The sequence below is a fragment of the Cervus elaphus genome, chromosome 17 (genome assembly GCF_910594005.1).
Source record: "Cervus elaphus chromosome 17, mCerEla1.1, whole genome shotgun sequence".
In the NCBI taxonomy this organism is placed as follows: Eukaryota; Metazoa; Chordata; class Mammalia; order Artiodactyla; family Cervidae; genus Cervus; species Cervus elaphus.
The window spans coordinates 41891396-41910807 of NC_057831.1; the positions used below are offsets into that span (position 1 = coordinate 41891396).

General features: G+C 42.0%; 1 protein-coding gene across 2 annotated transcripts in view; it reads right to left on the reverse strand.

The window, feature by feature from the left end:
- KCNIP4 (potassium voltage-gated channel interacting protein 4) overlaps positions 1-15733 on the reverse strand; it is a 1258052-nt gene extending 1242319 nt beyond the window's left edge. Inside the window, exon 1 of one of the 2 annotated variants that reach the window (XM_043871383.1) lies at positions 15255-15733. In XM_043871383.1, coding sequence (XP_043727318.1) covers positions 15255-15315 — 61 coding nt within the window. In that variant the 5' untranslated portion in view covers positions 15316-15733. The remainder of the gene's footprint in view (positions 1-15254) is intronic. The other variant, XM_043871387.1, reaches the window with a different exon arrangement.
- Between the last annotated feature and the right edge of the window lie 3679 nt (positions 15734-19412).

Below are 19412 nucleotides of genomic sequence, written 5' to 3' on the forward strand. Positions count from 1 at the left end.
AAAATAAGTTCAGATGCCAGAAAGGCATAATCAACAGTCTGCTGGTCACTGGGATAACTGCCTGACACTTTTTGCTGAGTGTAGGGACCAAGGCCAGAAGATGTGATGTGGCTATTCTGCTCCCCTGCTTAAAACCTCTGATCATTTCTCATTCCTCTTAAGATAGAGTTCAAATCCTTAATAAAACTCAACCATCCAGGCCTATCTGCCTCTTCAGCATTTATCATTAGTATCTCTCTCTCTCTCTTTTGGACATTTTTAGTTCTTTAAGTATGTTCTCCATACTTGTCTCTAAGTATCACTCAGGTGTCAACTTAATTTACACTTTCTTTAGGAGTTATTTTCTGAGCCCTAAAACATATTCAGTTTTCCCCCATATGTTCCTATAGCATCCTTTGCTCATTATTCTGAAACTCTCAGCAGGCTGCTAATGCATTGCTGAAAGTCTCTCTTCCATGATGGCCATCTGTGAAGCCAGAGAAGGTATCTGTATCTCCCAAGCACCCAGCGCAATGTTTGATTTATAACACACACTAAATAAATGTGTTGAATGAAGTGAAATTGAGTGTTATGTGTTCTGAGACTCAGGGAGAGAGGGAGGGAAAACATTCCTTTGAACTCCTAAAGAACTTGCTTATTGCATTTCATGGTGGCAGAACTATGAGGCTCACCTAATAGTTGATATCTATCTGCTTTTTTGTCAGTACATTTAAATATACCCCATTATCCATGGGTCAACAAATATTTGAATGCCCCTGTGGGTCCTGGGAGTGTGCACAGTCTCTTTACTCTGGCTTGGTAGATAAGAAACAATTAATTAAAACTATATTCATTAAAGAACAGTATTAAAGGGATTCATGACTTCTTCTGGTAGGATGGAGGATGGCTGAAGTTCATAGCTTGCAGGAATGATATATATTCGCAAATGGTTAGTCTCAGCAAGACTGCCTGTGTCTAGTGTCCATAAGGGTGGGTGGGAGATGTGGGTGCAGGACCTAGAAGTCCAGGGAGGGAAGGGAGTGGAGTGAGGGCAGACATGCAAGCAAGTAGAATGCTCTCTGAATCAAAATCATACCTTTGCATGGGATTCTAACATCCTTCCAAAGTTTGCCTGTGTTAACTTCCGATGCCCAGTTTGCCCCAGACCCTTCACTGACACTAGCTCCCCCACATCAGTCACTCCCATCAGTCCTTCAACTCAGGCTCAGGGGGACCCTGCCAGCTATTTTCATTCAAACTCTTCGGGCATGCATGGTTCTTTGCCCAACCCACAAGCCTGGGTATCCCGGCTCTTCCCATGCAGCATTGTCTGAACTGGGCACTGGCTTTGGATCTTTACCTTGGGTATGATCTAGAAATCCACAGGGAACTTTGTCAGGTCACTTGTCCTTTAGCTTCATGTACCACCAACCTGGACAGTAAGCACTGTCTCTGCAGAGCTGAGGCCACCCTCCCAGAACAATGTCAGGTCAGCCCAGAGTGCCACTCCTCACATGTCCCGGGCCTTGCCTATCCCATGCAGCCAGAATGCCTCGATTAAGACTGCCTTGGTCAACAGCCCTGTTCTTCCCCATCACTAGCCACGTGACTCTGGGTGAGCTACTTAACCCTTTTGAGCCCAAATTCATTCATCAACCAAAAGGATATTCAACACTCCCAAGTGTTCCCCTTAGCAAAGTATACCTCCAGCGCCTCCAGTATAATGTTGGACTTAGTATTTTTGGCCACACACACACACACACAACTTTCTCCCTCTCTCTTCTGGATAACAGCTTCACATCAGCACAAGCGAAGGTCTTCATTCAGACCCCTAAGTTGAGTATGGAGCCTGCTTACGTGCACATCCTTGACGCTGCTGCTCCTTGATCATCCACCCAACCCAAGGCCCGCATTCAGTCCATCACAAAGACTACCCATGAAGTCCCCAAAATCCGCCAATTCCTTTTCTTCCCCTCTGACATCCCCCACAACTGGGCAGTCCTTCCAGAAGTCTGGACAACAGCAATGTACTCCCAGCCATCCTTTCCACTTGAACCCTTCCATCCTTCCACCTTCCTTTATAGCAGGACAAGACAAGTCTTCTAAGGTCTTGCTTTTAGTATGCCTTTCACAGAAATCTTGACTCCTTGCCCACTGGATAAAATCCACCCCATGAGATTCCTCAATCACATGTCTCAGCCTCAGCACTTCTCAGACCATGATCTACTCCAGCCAAGTTTCTGGACTTCCAACCCCACAAAATCCACCATGCAACCCACAAAATGCTTCCTTGAAAGCCCAACTTCTCCCCTGGGTCCTACCCAGCAGATCCCCCAGGATGGCCTCCGCATCCCTTTGGCCTTAGAGGTCAAGACTGACCCCTTTCAGGGAGTGAGTGCCCCTTCCTCACAACTGCCCCCGTCTCCCAGCTCCCAATCTCGCCACTCTCCAGACCACCTATCCTCGAGATCAAAAGACTTTTTCTCAGGCCAAAATATAATAGAGATGATATGATAAATCACATTTATCAGACCCCAAATATCTGTCAGGCACTGTGCTGAGCATCTGCTATATACATTGGTTCAGTTCATCCTCCATACAACCTGTCAAAATGGGTTCTCTTTATTGATTTACCATTCCACGTATACTTGAATGCTTTTTAATAAGGAAGACAGTAAAAACTAAACAAATATACACAAAAATATGGTATATATAAGTATTATTATAGTATACATAAATAACATTATAGTAGTATAGTATATATAGTTTTATCTTTGAAAGAATGTAGGATAAAAGCTATGACAGAAAGTAAAGCAGGATCAGGAAATAGGGAGACACAGGGGAATTGTTATGTTAGATGATGTCATCAGAGAAGTAATATTTTAATGGGAACATGAAAAGGGGAGGAAGCAAAACAATGGAGTATATGGGGCAAGAATGTTCTAGGCATAGATAAAGAAGCTAAGCTACAGAGTAGCCACATGACTTCCTAAGGTAGCAGGCACAGTATTTGAAACCTAGGCCTGACCCCAGGTCTTATCCTTATACACTCTTCTTCATCCACCATGAATATTCTGTAGCAATTCACTCTTAACTGGCTTTGGCTTTTTGAAACTTTCACTTCCATTAGTTGGCAGCCATGGGCCATCTATGTGCAGGACACTGACCTCCATAACATTCTCCTCTCCAATTTTTTCTCGACTATATCATGTTTCCCTGGTTTTTCATCCACCTCCCACCCTTATCTTCATAGATCCAATCCTAAACTCTGTCCCCTACTCAATCTCATGTCTTCAGTTATCTTTATCTCTTTGCAATTGATTCCCAAGTTTGACTCTCCAGCTTAGTCTGATGGTCAGTTTCTTGGGAGTAAGGCCACTACGCTATACTCTCTTCTCAATACTCATCACAATGCTTAATAAATGTGTGTGTCTCTGAAATCAATTAAACTTGAACTCCACATTTCCAACTGCCTTTGGGACAGTTTGACCCAAATGCTTTCCTAGCACATCAAAATCAGTATTTCTAAAAGTGAGCATGTTTTCTTCCCTCCATGTTACCTGTTCCTCCAAAACCTGTTGTCTTCCTGTGTTTCCTGTTTGTCCATCATGGCACCATGAGGCACCCATCACCAGTCTCCCCATCTTTCTCATTCCCAATCATCCCACCCTCTCATCCCCACTGCCTTTACCATTGTGCAAATATTTGTTTTCTCTGGCTTAGACTAAGGCAACAATCTCCTAATGACATCCTTGTCGACGATGCAGCCTACACAGCTATGCAAAATTATTGTTCCTTATTCTGTCACTCCTAAATTTAACTAGCTCCCCACTGTCTAGAGACGTCCCTGCAGCTCAAATGGTAAAGAATCTGCCTGCGAGGCAGAAGACCAGGGTTCGATCCCTGGGTTGGGAAGTTCCTCTGGAGAAGGGAATGGCAATCCACTCCAGTATTCTTGCCTGGAGAATTCCATAGACAGAGAAGCCTGGTGGGCTACAGTCTGTGGGGTCACAAAGACGGACACGACAGAGACTCAGTCACTGTCTAGAGAATCCAATTTCACTCTTATGTACCAATAACTACTAGACTTCTACATTTTGACATCCTCAAAGACCTTAAATAGTCCCAAATTGATCTCATTGTATTTCAACTAAACCTCCTTCTGTACTTTTCATCTTGGTAAATATATACCATCCACCAGTTATCAAAACCAAAAATCTAGGAGTTGAGCCAGGCTGCCCCTCCTCCTCTCCCAACCCCAATTACAACCCATTATCAAATCTTGTTGGCCTCATCCTCTACCTCATGTGAACCCACTACCTTCCACATCGCCGACGCTTTTCTATGATCCAGTGCGTCTTACTGCAATTGTACCTCTGCAGGTCTACTCTACTCCTGTTTCATTCCCTTCCTGTCCATTTGCCCCATCACTGTGGTTGTCGTCCTACATGCAAACGTGGTCATGTTCTGCTCTTGACTGAAACTGACCAGTAGGCCCCTGCTGCCTTCACATCCTGAAGCAGACTACTTCTCCAGCTCCTATTTCCTGTTCCCCTCCACCCCCACTTTCATGGCACTCAGGACTTCTCACTGTCGCCTGATTACACCACCACATTCTCTCAGATTCAGCCTTAGAACCACACTGCTCCCTGCCTAACTGTGCATTTTCCCACCTGCTGTATTTATCTGGAAGACTCACTCTCATCTGCCAGATCCACTCCAGTCGAGGGAGCCTACTGTGATGCCATCCAGCCTGCAGGCGGTAACTCACACATGCCTTTCCAAAGCACTCTGTGCTTGGTACTATCCTAAGATTTTGCCCATGCCAACTACTATCTCCCATGTCTATCTCTTTAACTAGATTCAGGGTCTCCCACGGGATATATTTCATCTCTGTATTCTAGTACTTAGAACAATACTTGACAAATAGTAGATGCTCAATATGTTTTACAAAAGAATAAACTGGCTCACACTTGGAGAATCCCTCACTGATATGTGGAGTATGAGTATTATCTAGTCTACAGTTTAATGCTGGCTTTTTCCACATATGACTTGTTTTATATTTTAAGTGACTCTGTGAAGCCAATATCACTTAGGAACACTGTGTGATTATGGAAGCTCTACCCCATGCTCCTTCAGCTTATTATTTCACAGAAGACAAGGACTGCAATTTCTGATATCCTCCATCAAGGACATACTCCAGGGTCCTAAAAAACATTTAGCATGTGTCTCTGAAAATGAGATAAGGCAACATATTCTACCTAATCCATACACAATTGAGATCAAGTAGAATTCTGGGGTAGAGAAGGAAGATATGATTTAAAAGCTTAATTCCTAAACAACTACCCTGCCTTTTTATTTTCTGAAATATTGACTTTCAGTGCCTCTCCTATAATAGGTAATTGATCATTCATTATGTTTCAAATGCATGACTGTTGAATAACATCCTCAAAACTATTTTGAAAACAACCAGAATACAGATTGCATTTAAAAGAGTTATAACTGTCACTGCTTGAGATCTGAAATTCAATTCTAACGATATTTATGAAAAGCCACAGTCTCACAATCAAGGGTCTGAGATAAATGTAACTGTGCTTTAAATTGCAATGTTTCTAACAAATTATTTCTACAGTTCAATCTTCCTAGTGTAGTGTTTGTAGATTCCACATTATATTTATCCTGAGAGGTGAACAACAATCTTAAAGTCTTAGGTTTTGTGGACACTAATTTTCATTCTGAATCCACATCTACAACTTTAATTGAACTAGAAGGGTTTATATAGATTAACTGCAAAGCTGGTACTTCAGTCATGTCAGAAGGGTTAGTATTTACCACCTTTGAGATCTGTGGTTTAGGATGTGCTGCCTTTTTTAAAACTACCTTACAACACCTCCATCGAAAACAAGGCTTACTCTGTAAATCCATAGCAGGATAATTCTCTCCCTCTATGTCCCTACATAATGCTATATTTTGCAGTTTCCACCTTCCTTTTTCCACGTTTCCCAATGTCTGATTCTGAACTTTCAATATTGTTTTATTCTTGTTTCTCAAGATTTCTCTCCCCACAACCTTCAAATTAATGTGATGCACCTGTGTTTCAGAGCCAGCACCAACTCTCAGAAATCACAACTTTGACAGGAAATTATGATGAAACCGGACCATGGGAGGAAAGCGAACAGGGAACAGATTGCAGCAATACCAAGCAGCTTAGTAGGAGGCCTCAAATTAAAGGGACTTGGGGGAAATAAATGATACAAGAGTATTGGAAGAATTCTTGGAAAAGATTCAAGAAAGACTTAGTAGAATCTGATGTTCATAAGTGTTCCCAATAATAAATCACATATAATAATATTCTTATGATAAATGATATTTATCACCATAAAGTGATATTTAAAACTTAGAGTGATATTCTACTTAATTTTTAAAAATCTTACTAATTTGTAATGCCTCTACCTGTACCAGAATATTATTTAAACTGGCAAACAGAAAGCTAGGCATTTTCGATTCCTTTCTGACTACCTTTAAACAGAAGTTACCACTCATTTTGTATTCTCCAGGATTCAAAATTATGTTTGCCTTATCTTAAAAATTGCACTTCCTAACAGACTCCCAGCATCATAGGTTTTAAAAATCTTTAAAATAGCTTAGATAACGTCACAATGTATTTAACTGGTGGACACATAAACCCACGTTACAGGAGAACAGAACACAGGGGGGGAAAGTCAGGCAATAGAAAAAATATAGAATTTTGAGCTCAGTTCTTTGACAGCTTTATTTTGTGAGATCCCAAAGAGAGAAAAATCAAGTTCAATATCACTGTTTGCTTTCACTGCGTCCACTTGGAAAGGAATGGCACTTATATCCACTGGAAGTAATCTTGCTTTTCAAAATCCATCTCACTTCATCTTTACCTCTATTATGGCAATAAATATTTTAAAATACACATGTTTAGTGATTTATTTCTCCCCTACTCAGCTCTAAATACTTGGTGCATACTCAGTAAATATCTCTTGAATAAACGGTAAGGTTTCTAAAGGCAGACTCCACTTCTCATTCATGCCAGCACTATGTAGCTTCTTCGTAAATATATACTTTTACTGGTTAATCTTATTTCTTCATTACAGAATCCATCCCTATAACCTACAAGTAATATAATTACCACCATCTTATAGGTGAAGAACGAGGAACAGCAACATTATAGTCAGCGGCTATTTTGTACATCCTCACTTCTCTAAATTAAATAAGATTTCTCTAAATTAAACTTGTTTTGGGGACTGGATTTGATGGGGTTATTTTAGAAATGTCTGTTGGTTATTTCTATATTATTCTTTGGGTTTTTCCAAACTCCTTGCAAACACAAGAAAACCAGAGGATCTGTTTCCACAGTGATGGGATGGATTGGAGTATAAGAGGGCATCTCCACATTTAGGCTTTAACCACAATGTAAGATGCTTTTATTCATTTAACATCACTGGAGCACTTACCACATACAAAACATGGATAAAAGGCAAGAGCTAAACCAATTTTTTGTAAGTAGTTTCTTGTGCTATTCTAATGAAAATTTAAAGTATGAAAAGCTACAACCCAAAAGAAAGCCCCTGGCAGGCTATTCATGCTGAAATGTAGATCAGTTTAATAGTTACATGCGCTATTTTCAACCAAGTTTATTATGAAGCTCATAAAGACTTTTGGAGATCATGTCTTCCCTAGTCAAAAAAAATCATATTTGGGGACATTATTGGGAACACCTTACTATCTGTAACGCAGTGTGTAGGTGCTATTATAGTGAAGATATGGGCAGGAGGAGCATGCATAGTCATGAGCTTGCAGCACTTACTCCATCAGTCAAATCTGATTTTGATTCCTATTTGTGCACAGATAATGTCATTTCTTAAATAAACTGCTTCACTCAAAAGATTCTTCAACTATTAAGAAGTGTTGACATGTGGAGATGAAGTCTATTTCTTCTCCAAAACCTTTTTAAAGTAAAGATCTATAAAAAAAAATTGCCAGTTCAAATTCCCTCAAGACTTTTTATTCACTATTCATGAGCAGATGTTACTGAGTATGTGGAGGGGACACTTCCGTAACTAAGTCAAGCCCGATCTCAGGTAACCAAGACGTTATGCACTGTTATTGTAAAATGGGCTGAATAGTTATTTTTACCTAAATTTAGATAATTGGGGTAGAAGATGCAGGAGACAGAAGTTTCTAAAACGTCAATAATACATCCACAGAGACAACCTATTTCGAATGGGAGAACCATTAGACCACACAGCCTCTGTTCATTTGCGAAGAAAATTAGCCTTTAACATGTTGGTACGAAGGCCAAGTGCTCAATATGGCCAATTTTATATTTATATCCATATTCAAATAATTCATTAGTGTCAGAGTGAATGGAGAACTTATGTGTTTAAACACTGAGTCTTTCTTTTTTAAGGCTTTCTAATACTAAGGACATATGTATGTATACAGAACAGCCTATAGTGAAGGAGCTGGGCGAGAAGGGAGACAGCCCCAGTGGTGAGAGTTAAAGAGTTGAACTTCGTCTCATCTCAGCCCTGCCATGGTTTCCCTGCCCTTCCAATTCCCTTTCAACACGTCCCGATTCTGTGAAGTCTGACACTAAAGAAAACACACCTAAGGAAATGGATATGTAAATGTTGAAAGATATCAGTTTTTTATAATTTTTCGATTCCTTTCCAAAGTCACTGATGTAATAAAAGGATTTATCATCTGATGAAGATAATAATGGTAGACAGGGTGGGAAGAGGGTTCGGTGTAGCTATTCAGGATCTGGGTTGGGAAATGTTATGAAGTGCTATTCTCTGTAACACTAACTCAGACCAGTACTGATAATCACACTCATGATTCAGGAGTACTTAGCTCATCTTTCTACTCTTTTATTGGAAAGGGAACCAAGAGACGTGATCATCACTCACGGAGGGGCCCCTGAACCACCAATCTCCTGGGGGTGACAGGTCTGGAAGGTATTAAGGATGACGGAGAGTCATAGCGACAGTATCCAAAGATGACGTTGCCTATTGCTCTAAATACACAAAACACACTGGTTACTTATTAACCTTTTCTTCAGAAATGATGCAAATTCTCATAGCCACGCATTACAGATACAAGAACATGCACACATGCGCAGTTTAGAGGAGCAGTATCTTGCTGTCACATTATTCATAGACCTGGCCCACGGAACAGAAAAGATAGAACCAAAAAAACAGTGTTACTTCCAGTAGATGCCTTAACAAGCAATCAAACGTGAACTGTAATTTTGAGTCTCTGATAGGTCTACCACTGAGCAGTGTGGCTTAAATTCCATAACAATGCTTGAAGCACCTACTATTTTGTGAAGCACTGTGCCAGTCATTAGCAGGGGTATGAAAATTAGCAACTCATGTACAGTCCTCAGCATCAAGGTTTTATAACAAGACTGCACACCAAAGAAATATACGTAGTTTATTCTTCTTTGTCATTCAGATGTAAGTCAAAGGAGAATGACTGATGAAAATTTAAAGCATAATTCTTTGGGGAGGGGGTCAGGGGAAATCACTAAGGCTTCACTGAGAAAGACCCTGCATTCAAGATGAATGTCTCAGAGGATGTATTCAATGTTGAACATTCAACATTGAATGTTCAAGTGGGTCAAGCTGGGGTACAAAGTTCATCCTAAGCAGTAGGTAGAATATGAGATATGTGTGGGGACTAGGGAACAATTCAGTTTAGCAGGTCAAGGTGTAGCCTTAAAAGAGTCATGGAAAGAAATGTTGGGATAGAGGACTGTCACCATATTGTGGAAGCCCTGACTATCAAGCTAAGAAGATGGTATTTTTAGTGCTATAAGTAATGGCAAGGTTATGCACAAGAGAATGATCTGACTCAAATCAGGTTTTAATAAATGTATTTGGTTGTGTGTGAGGAGTAGCACATAGTGCAAACAGAAGACAACCATGATGGTCTGGGAAATAAGAATATAGCTTTAAGCAAAGCAATGGGAGCTGGAGGAAGAGCTGGACATAAAGGCTACAAGAGAATCAATAAGACTGATTCCACATAGAAAGAGAAAATAAAGTGGGAAGGACCATAGAGAAAGAATCACTTTTGCTTTACTTTTTAACTGCGTGCCTCAAAAAATGATGTCACCATCATGAAAATTTGGATGACAAATTGTTCTTAGAAGAAAGCATATGTATTTTCTGACGCATTGACTTCGAGGTGCTGGTAAAACTTGTTAATGGGTCTGACCAACAGGGCATGCAAATGTCCATCTGGTAATGTGGAAAGGGATCGGGCCAGAGTTACAGACTAACAAGTCTTCCGCATCCAGATAAAATGTGTCAAAGCCACAGTTCGATCAGAGAGAAATAAGAGAATGAACACAGAACTGTGTGCAAAGTTGTACAGAATGGGTAAAGGAAGAGATAAAGGTCAGAAAATGAGATCTGAGAGAAGTAGGAAGAGACAGACTAACGTGATGTCACAAAATACGAGGGGAATTCATTCATTCAACAAATATGTTATTGAGCAAATACTGTATGTCAGGCTGGATGCCAGATGCTGCCAACAACACAACAGCCCTGCTCCCAGGGTTCACAGTCTTCTAAGGAGTGCAGATAAACAGCCTGAAGCACGGCAGTGAGTTCAGAAAAACGTGAATGGAGAAAAGAACAGGAGGACCTTTAGCCAAATGAACAGTTTTGAAAAAGAAGGAGGTGATTTAATGCCCAATGGTGAATAAACCTATAGTGACAGATCAAGTTATATAACTTTAAAATATTTTTAATTTATTTTAATTGGAGGTGAATTGCTTTACAATATTGTGGTGGTTTCTGCTATACATTGACATGAATCAGTCACGGGTGTACATGTGTCCCCCATCCCAAAACCCCCTCCCACGTCCCTCCCCATCCCGTCCCTCTGGGTTGTCCCAGTGCATCAGCTTTGAGACCCCTGTTTCCGTAAAGCCCACTGAACAAATTAAAAACTTATTTTCCCTCTGTCCCTTCACCTCTCTCTCACACACACACTTTAATCTGCTTGAAAGTTCCTAAGAAAGGAGGCTATTAAGCAAGCACACTCTGCAATGAAATATTGAAAAGCAATACTATCCACATCTTCTAGAACACCAGTGAAGACAAGAAAAACAAATAAAAGGATGAAAAAAGACTAAGAAGGACCATGCACTTCAAGCCAAGAAATAGATCATCAAAAGATTCAACTACTATCCAGTCTACGATTCCATGGAAATTTTGCATACATGTTTTATACTGCATGAATCATTAATTTCCAAACTATCTATAGCCTTATTTTATGAAACTTGGCATAAGCATCACCCGGGCGGGGGGTGGGGGGTGGGGAAGAATGTGGAGCAAGCGGAAGAGGGTTGTTGAATTTTAACACTTCGCCACATGACTTTCTTAGAACCTTCTTACATTCAACAACACAAAGAAGACAGAATAACGCCTTGTGCCATAAAAAGCTTTTCCTGGGTTGAGAATAGACTTTTCACTACTACCCTTGTAGAATTACTAATTTGGGTTTATCTTTAATAAACTCCCAACTTAAGCTGAGGCCATGATAACATCCACCTAACAATACAAAAACAAAGAGCATTTTTCACTGTACTGTTGTTGGTTGACAAACTTGAGCGCGTCCCAGGTGAAATGTGAAGCTGAGTCCCACACACAGAGGGTAAGGAGAGACCAAGAAAGAGGAGGAGGACCGCTCCAGACTGGTCAGTGGCAGGTTTAACAAACAAAGGACCTTAAATAAGAAGGCTTGTCTTGAGTGAAGCAAGATGAGTAGATCTCCACACCTGCCTGCCAGATTCTTAAAGGTTTATATAGAGGGTTTAATGAGGTTTAGTCATAAATACTATAGAATTCCATGGACAGAAGAGCCTGGCAGGCTACAGTCCATGGGGTTACAAAGAGTCAGACACAACTGAACGACTAACACTTTGACAGTCATGAATACCACCCAGGTGTCCTTAAGTTACTCTCTCAAGGCTATGTCCTTGAAAATGGCTTGTGCTGTGCAAATAGCGGGCAGAACATATATCCCAAGGTCAGGGGAGGCAGGCGAGGGGCCTCCGATTGCCCAGGTCCAGTTTGTGCGTTAGTCTGGGCCACATCCTCTCCATGACCTCCTGTAACTACTGAAACACCCATTTCCCTCCCCATGTTGAGCTACAGATTACATCACATAACATTCGCCATCTCTGTGTTAGATGGAACACATTAAGGACACCAGTGAATAATGTTGTGGGTTTTTTTCTCTGACCTTACTTCTGATTCTCTTTCAAATACACTATTGAATAATCATCACCCTCTGTCTCTCCACCAGTAGTAGGATTGTTTGATTTTTACCAGGGGAGCAAATGACATGAAAAATATATTCTGGGCAAGCTTTTGGTATAATGTTTTAAAACTGATGAGAGGGAGAATAGAAGTGAGCACTGTGATTCCTAAGAAACCTTCTCTACTTATACGTGACCACTGACAAGCATCCACTTCCCATTCTCCACAGTATTGTCAACTACCATGACTTAGAAATGGTGTTAATCAGGTAGCACAGTAAATACATTACTTGTTAAAAGGCATAAGGAGTGAGTTGAGTAATTGTATCATAAAGTTTTAGCAACTCACTCAACCTTGCTCCCATCTTTCCACACTTCCCTCTCTACTTGCACTTTAATGTAATCTATGTTTCTCAATAAACTATGTTTCTGACTCTAGAGTCTGGTCATAAAATACAGACACACAACACACACACACACGCTTCTCCAATTCCTGATTTCCCTCTAACCCCAATCCATTTCTCTCCGTCTGATCCTCCAGTTAAATGTCATTTAAACCCTGATTAAATCATTTTATAAACCTTCATCCAGGAGACATATATTCAAAAGAAAATCACCATGGTCACGTTAGAAAATGCAAATATTCATTTATTTTAAAGGAAATAAGAGGTCAGGAGCTACTGTTTTAACATAGTACTGACCAGGGGATTTTTGTATACAGAAACTAATGCCTGTGGCTGGCGATTTGTTGCGTAAGTGAACACAGAAACACTCCAGTCAATAACCAGGTAACAAAAGACATTAATATGTCTCTGGTCAAGAAACCATTAAAAGGAACTGAAATTAGAGTTGAAACCTTTAAATATGAAAGTCTTTTCTTGTCCCAGGATTTGTCAAGACTCAACACTTGAGCCCAAATCAAAGTATGAAAGTTTAAGTTTGCTGGAAATACAAAGACCTTTGATGCAAAGACAGTGACCCTACGAAACAACTACATATCTGGGAACTATTCTCCAATTTAAACTTCAAACACTAAGAACAACAAAAAAAAGGGTGCTTCAAACATTTTTCTTCTTCTAAAGTTAACAATTAACTTTAAAAGTTTTTCCTTCTTCTAAACAGTTAACTCTAAAAACATGTGAATACAATTCAAGAAACAGATGTCAGATCAATTCAAGCCAGAAAATGCTTCCTTTTTGGTCTCACCTGAGAAAGATATAAATCAGGAGCTTTCTATTCTCCAAATGAACAATGAACACATGCTGATTCTAGAGATGGTACTGAAAGTCTTTTCTTTTTTAATACATCATACTCCTCAGATGTGATTTCGTCTTTCTCATTTTATCCAACAAGTAGAGATTATGGCTACCTATGGTACTGTGAATAGATGAGGCGAGCTGATTCAATCCCCATCTGGCCAATTAAAGACTAGGCTCAGCCAAAAAGCTGCTATTGCTGACGAGCTGAACAATGCAAGCCACCCAGTTCCCCAGACTTCTGTTCCTACAACCATCTCTATCTCTGAGTACCTACAGTTGCCTTGTGCATGAGTAAGTTCCCGAAAGAACAGCCAGCTCCCTACCCTACTGAGTCCAAGGAACTGCAAAGACAGAGGCCCTATGAAATCAACTATGCAGCCCTCTACAGTTACAACTCTCATTCTGAAAAATTCAATCTCTTCAAGAGTATGAGTATTGGTCCTAAGATATATCCTAGATATACTTAGTTTGCAATGAGTGACAGCTATTGTCATGAGGGAAACGTGAACTATACATCATTATAAGTCATACTGGGGGCTCGAAAGGTGACAGTCAGGTTTTTTCCAGCCTACCAAGAGTATTTTCTCTAAAACTTTACATTCAAAAAAGACTAGGGTCCTCCCTGTTACAGTAACTTGAACTACTGGAGGGAAAGGAAGAAAGGGAACACATCCGTATCTCACTGTCTATAAATTAGGGCATGGACTCTAGTTGAAGTGACTCCATTTCCCTGGGTATAAACACCTAAAATGTGGACATGCATCTTTCCTTGCAACTTTACAGCCCTGAAGTGCAACTTTTTCATCCTGAAAATCCAAACCATGCTGTGGCCACGTGTGACCCCCTCATTTTATATAATCTGGGAAAGGTCCACTCTCGATCACTCTCAGGTTCCCCACAATAACCTCCATTCGATTTACGACTCCTCTAAAATTTGTACACATGTAAAGCCACCTAAAAACAAACCGATTCCACCCAGGAGGCTTTACTGGGATGCGGTGCGGGGTAAGGGAGCTTTGGTCCCATATTCTGCTATGGATACCTGTCCCTGCTTTCGCAGAATGCATGATACTCTGAAAGCCAAGCTCCTTGCACAGACTGCCAGGTACCTTTCCAAGGCTATACTGTGTATAAATTATCTCCAAGTGTCACTGAGGACCATTTTCTCTGAACACACTAAACTGAAGCTGGCAATAAAACAAGACATACGGTCCTGCTGAAGAATCTGACCTGGGAAACATTCCGCCCGTGTATTACCAGGGGACAAAAATAGAGTTTTAATGAAGAAATGTTTGGGAGCATAAAGGCACCGTGGAGGGAGAGGATCAATACTATTTCAGATCATTTATCCCCAGGTGTTGGGAGAAGGAAGTGTGCAGTCTGAAGTCATCTGGCAAATGCATAAACAACATGGGAAATTTTCAGAGAAGGCAAAAGTAGGCACAGGATCGCAGGGGACCCTGACACTGGCGAGTTTCACACACACTTCAAACACCTCCTCTTTCCCGACCTGTACCTTGCATGCACCCCCTCTCCTCCGCACCCCCATTCCCGCCGCTGCCACCTCCCCTTCCCAGTCCCGCCCAGGTGACTATCTCACATGCAGCAAAGGCAACAAGCGTCCCCAGCCCAGGAAGGGGTCCCCGTCTCAGCTCGTGAGGGAAGCAGAGTGGAAGCGGGAGCCCGCTCCAACGCTTATTGCATCCTACCGCCTGTGGAGCTCGCCTCCTCCAGCTGAGCCGAGATGCTTTCCACCCTCCTCACGTTCATCTTTGGGGACGCAGGGCGCAGGAGCGGGACACGGGAGTCAACCGGCCCAGAGGCGTCTGGCGATGGGTCTGGCACCGGAGCGCCCTCGCTGCTCGGCCCGGGGGCGTCCGCCGCGCTGGGAGCTAGAGAGTCGGCGGCGGCGGCGGGCAAGGCGCGCGGAGCGGATGCAGGTGCGGGCGGAGGCCGGCGGGGGGCGCCGGGGGCGCGGCGCGGCGCGGCGCTGGGCAGCGGGGGCGCGCGGGTAGCGCGGGGACCGGGGGCGACAGGCTGGAAACGCGAGCCGCTAACCGCTAGCCCGAGAGCCAGGCGCCCCCTCCCTTCGCCGCCTCTGCCACCTGCTGCCAAGTCACTGGACTGGGGTGGTGCGGACCTGGGGGCTCTGACCACAGAGCATCCAGACCTTAAGGAGACGGGAGGCGATTCCAAGAGTTGCCCGGTGCCTCCAAGAGCCCTTCTAGCCGCGCGCAGCGCCGGCTCTGCGGAGGGGCTCCAGGGCCCCACGCCTTCGCACAGAGGTCTGCCAAATCCCCCAGGGGCTCAAACTCCGAAGGCTAAACTTGAGGTTGCTGCCCAAAGTTAGGCTGAGTTCGAAGGACACCAGAAGGGAAGAGCAAGGAGATGCCTTCTCCAAAACCGGGCAGAGCGCCAGAAAGTCCTGGAACTCCTAGACGGGAAACTTCCCGATTGAAGTTCGAACCAGTCATGCGACTTGGCTAGGTGTTGGGAAAGGCGGGCCCTTCACGCCCAAGTGCGCGGGCGGGCAAGGCCGAGATGAGAATGCCACTTTGGGAAAGAAAGATTGGAGGGGGCTGGGGAGGGGTTTCAGACGAGCATTCACAGGGAAGGTTTCATCTGAGGGCTCCCTGGCAGCTCTCCAGGGAGGGAGCTCAGTTCCCCCGTGGGCGTTCATCACCCGGTGTCGTATACCCTCTTAAGCAAACCAAGGCAGGGGATGTTCAGGAAGAGAAAAACTAATCAATAAGCCACTTGTAGCCATGGTTACTACTTGAGAAAATCAAAATTAAAATGCTGATTTCTGTGTCCCCAAGAGTCAAGTACATGAAGCATCTTTTGAGAAGGAAGGTCAAGCTGACCAGTTCCCTGAGTTAACCGAAATAAAATTCCTTCCCATTCTCAATGGACTATGATTTGGGTGGAAGTCATTTCTTAGTCTTCTGCAAAGCTACCAGCACTTTCTGTGCTCAAACCCCACCCCACCCCACCCTTAGAGACTTTCACCAGCTGAAATCTAGTCCCTTACTCCAAGAATGTTTCAAATGACACTTTATATTTTTCACACCCCGATCACACAAGTGACTCACTTGATCTCTTGTGATGCCTCTGATTTTCCTTTCAGTTCATGAGTAAGGGGAGTGATACTGACATCATCATTACCTGGGTTCAAGGCTACTACTTACTTTGAGACCTGGCATGGTGCAAATTATTTACATCAGCTGTAACAATGAGATATTTTATTGGTCTGTTGTGAGGATTAAAGGGAGTTGCTAGATGTAATAAAGGACTTACGGCAGTGCCTGGCACACAGGAATCTCTAATTCTACAGCAACTCTTTCCAGAAACCACTCTCGTAATTTTTACTCCATAGATGATCACTAACACCTGTCCAGCTCTAAATTCCATCATTTTCTATCAGCTAACTTCTACAGCTGTGTTGATTTTGGTCTAGGAGCCTGGATCAGAATCACAGTTCCAGCTTTTTACAATGTATGCATTCAAGGGCTAATAACCTCGCTTTCTCATCTCTATAATGTAGAAAATAAAGGTGTCTGTCTCTCTCAATTAACTGTTAAAAAGATTAAATGAAGGGATATCTATGAAATATTTAGAAAGGTTCCTGGCACAGAGCAAAAGTTCAGTAAGACACTCACTACTATCACTATCCTGATAGTTATTAGTATCATTATCATCTTATTATGATGAATTTTTTAAAAAGCATCACTGTCATTTCCATGACAAATCTGCCCAACCTTCTCTCACAGTGTAGGAAGTAATGTATTAATACGACTCCTCTTTCATCTGCAAAATACACAGATACTTTGTTGGGCCAACCCACTTCTCAACTTTTACCCACTGAGTATCTATTTTGATCCTATTTGTTTCTCCCTAGAATCTGTAAGAAGGCAACACAATCAGGTTAAGAAGACACTGTGCTGAGGAACTCTGCAATAAATTGTTTCCAAAATATTTATTTGGGATCTTGGATACCATGGAATTAATTTCTTCTATATGCAGAATTCTTTCTCTTTATGCGGACCCTTAGCCATTGCCAAAGATCACAGGGGAAAAAATCGTCTTTTTGGTGCTACCCCTACTGTCATTTCTGATATTTGGGACTAAAGGGCTAGGGTGCTCTGCCTTGCTTATACCATCTTAATGGTACTTCAGATGTCCCAACACTTATAGAGAAGAGCTTCATAGGCCACATATGTTGTGCCAGCCCACTGCTCCTGCTAAAAAGCTGTAGCAATTCCAGTCCCACAGCCTCCCAGCCCCCCAAAACATAAGCACAAAGATTCTCACAAATTGTTGGACTAACTCTAGCTTACTTGTTGTGTAACATGGATATATATTGTCCCTTCAAGGAACCATATTTAATGGTTCAGACAGTAAAATGGGTGCACAGTAAACTATGTGCCAGCCTTTAACTTCAAATATCATCATTATTTAACCTTAAAAATAAAACACTAAGAGGTAAGTGCTTTTGTCATCCCTATTTAACTAGTGAAGACATTACAACTCAGGTGAACTGGTTTGCCAGTTTTTCACCAATATTAATCAGTATTTTGGGGATTTGAACCCACCAGTCTGACTCAAACTTAATTACCACCCTGGACTACTATCTTGGACTAAGATTTAGAAACTCTGAGAGCTGACATTTCCTAGTTTTGTGTCCTTCGGACAGCCACTGGTTGTTTCTAAGCTTCTGCTCCTCATCTGTTAAAAGAAGAATTTCTGCTTTGCAAGGTCATTGTCAGGATCAAGTCAGGTAATGAAAGTGAAAGCTATATATAAACCTTGGAGTGTTGTAGAAACATCCAGGATTACATTTATTATTGTCCTGTTCTTTTATTGCCTATTATTTTTGTTGTCTAGTCTTTCTGAAAGCCCCTCATGTTTCAGCACAATTCTCTCTTGCTCACCAGGATTTAAACAATAATAGAAAAACTTCATATTTAAGATTTATTGAGTGCTTATTATATGGGCTTCCCAGGTGGTACAGTGGTAAAGACTTCCTGCCAATGCAGAAGACACAGGTTCAATCCCTGGGTTGGGAAGATCCCCTAAAGAAGGAAATGACAACCCACTCCACTATTCCTACCTGGGAAATTCCATAGACAGAGGAGCCTGGCGGGCTACAGTTGATGGGGTTTGCAAAGAGCCCAACACGACTATAACTAAGTGTGAGCACTTATTATGCACGCTCTGGGTTAAAAATTTTACATCAGCATATCACTTAATACTCAGAAGAACCACTTTATAGAGTTATTTTTACCCTTATTTTAAAATGAGACAGATTCAGAGAGGGTGAGTAGCCCTAGAGCAGTCAGCTGTAAAGAGGTACAGCTGAGTTTAAACCCCCATTTATCTATTGCAAAACTAGCACTTTCAGTTTCTACTGATGGTTTTAGAACTGCAGCATACATGAGAATCACCCACAGGGTTAGTTTGAAAACACCTGTGCTCCAGCCCCCAAGATGGATTCACTGAGTCTGGGGTAAAGGTCATGGAATCTAATAGTTTTTCATTAAATTTTATTTCTTTAAAGCAGCTTTCAGTTTACAGAAAAGTTGGGCAAAAAGTACATAGTTTCCATACACCTCCTCTCCCCCTGCCCAGTTTTCCCTGTTATTAACACCTTGCTTTAGTGTAGTACATTTATTACAAATTAACCAATAATACTGATACATCATTATTAACTGAAGTCCACAGTTTAAGATAGAACTGATGGCCTTGCAAAGAGAAGCAGAAAGAGAGACAGCTCAGAGGAAAGGCCATGTGAGGTCAAAGCAACTGTCTGCAAGCCAGGAAGAGAGCCTCCCCCAGAAAACAAAACCTCCTCCAACCTTGAGCTTGGA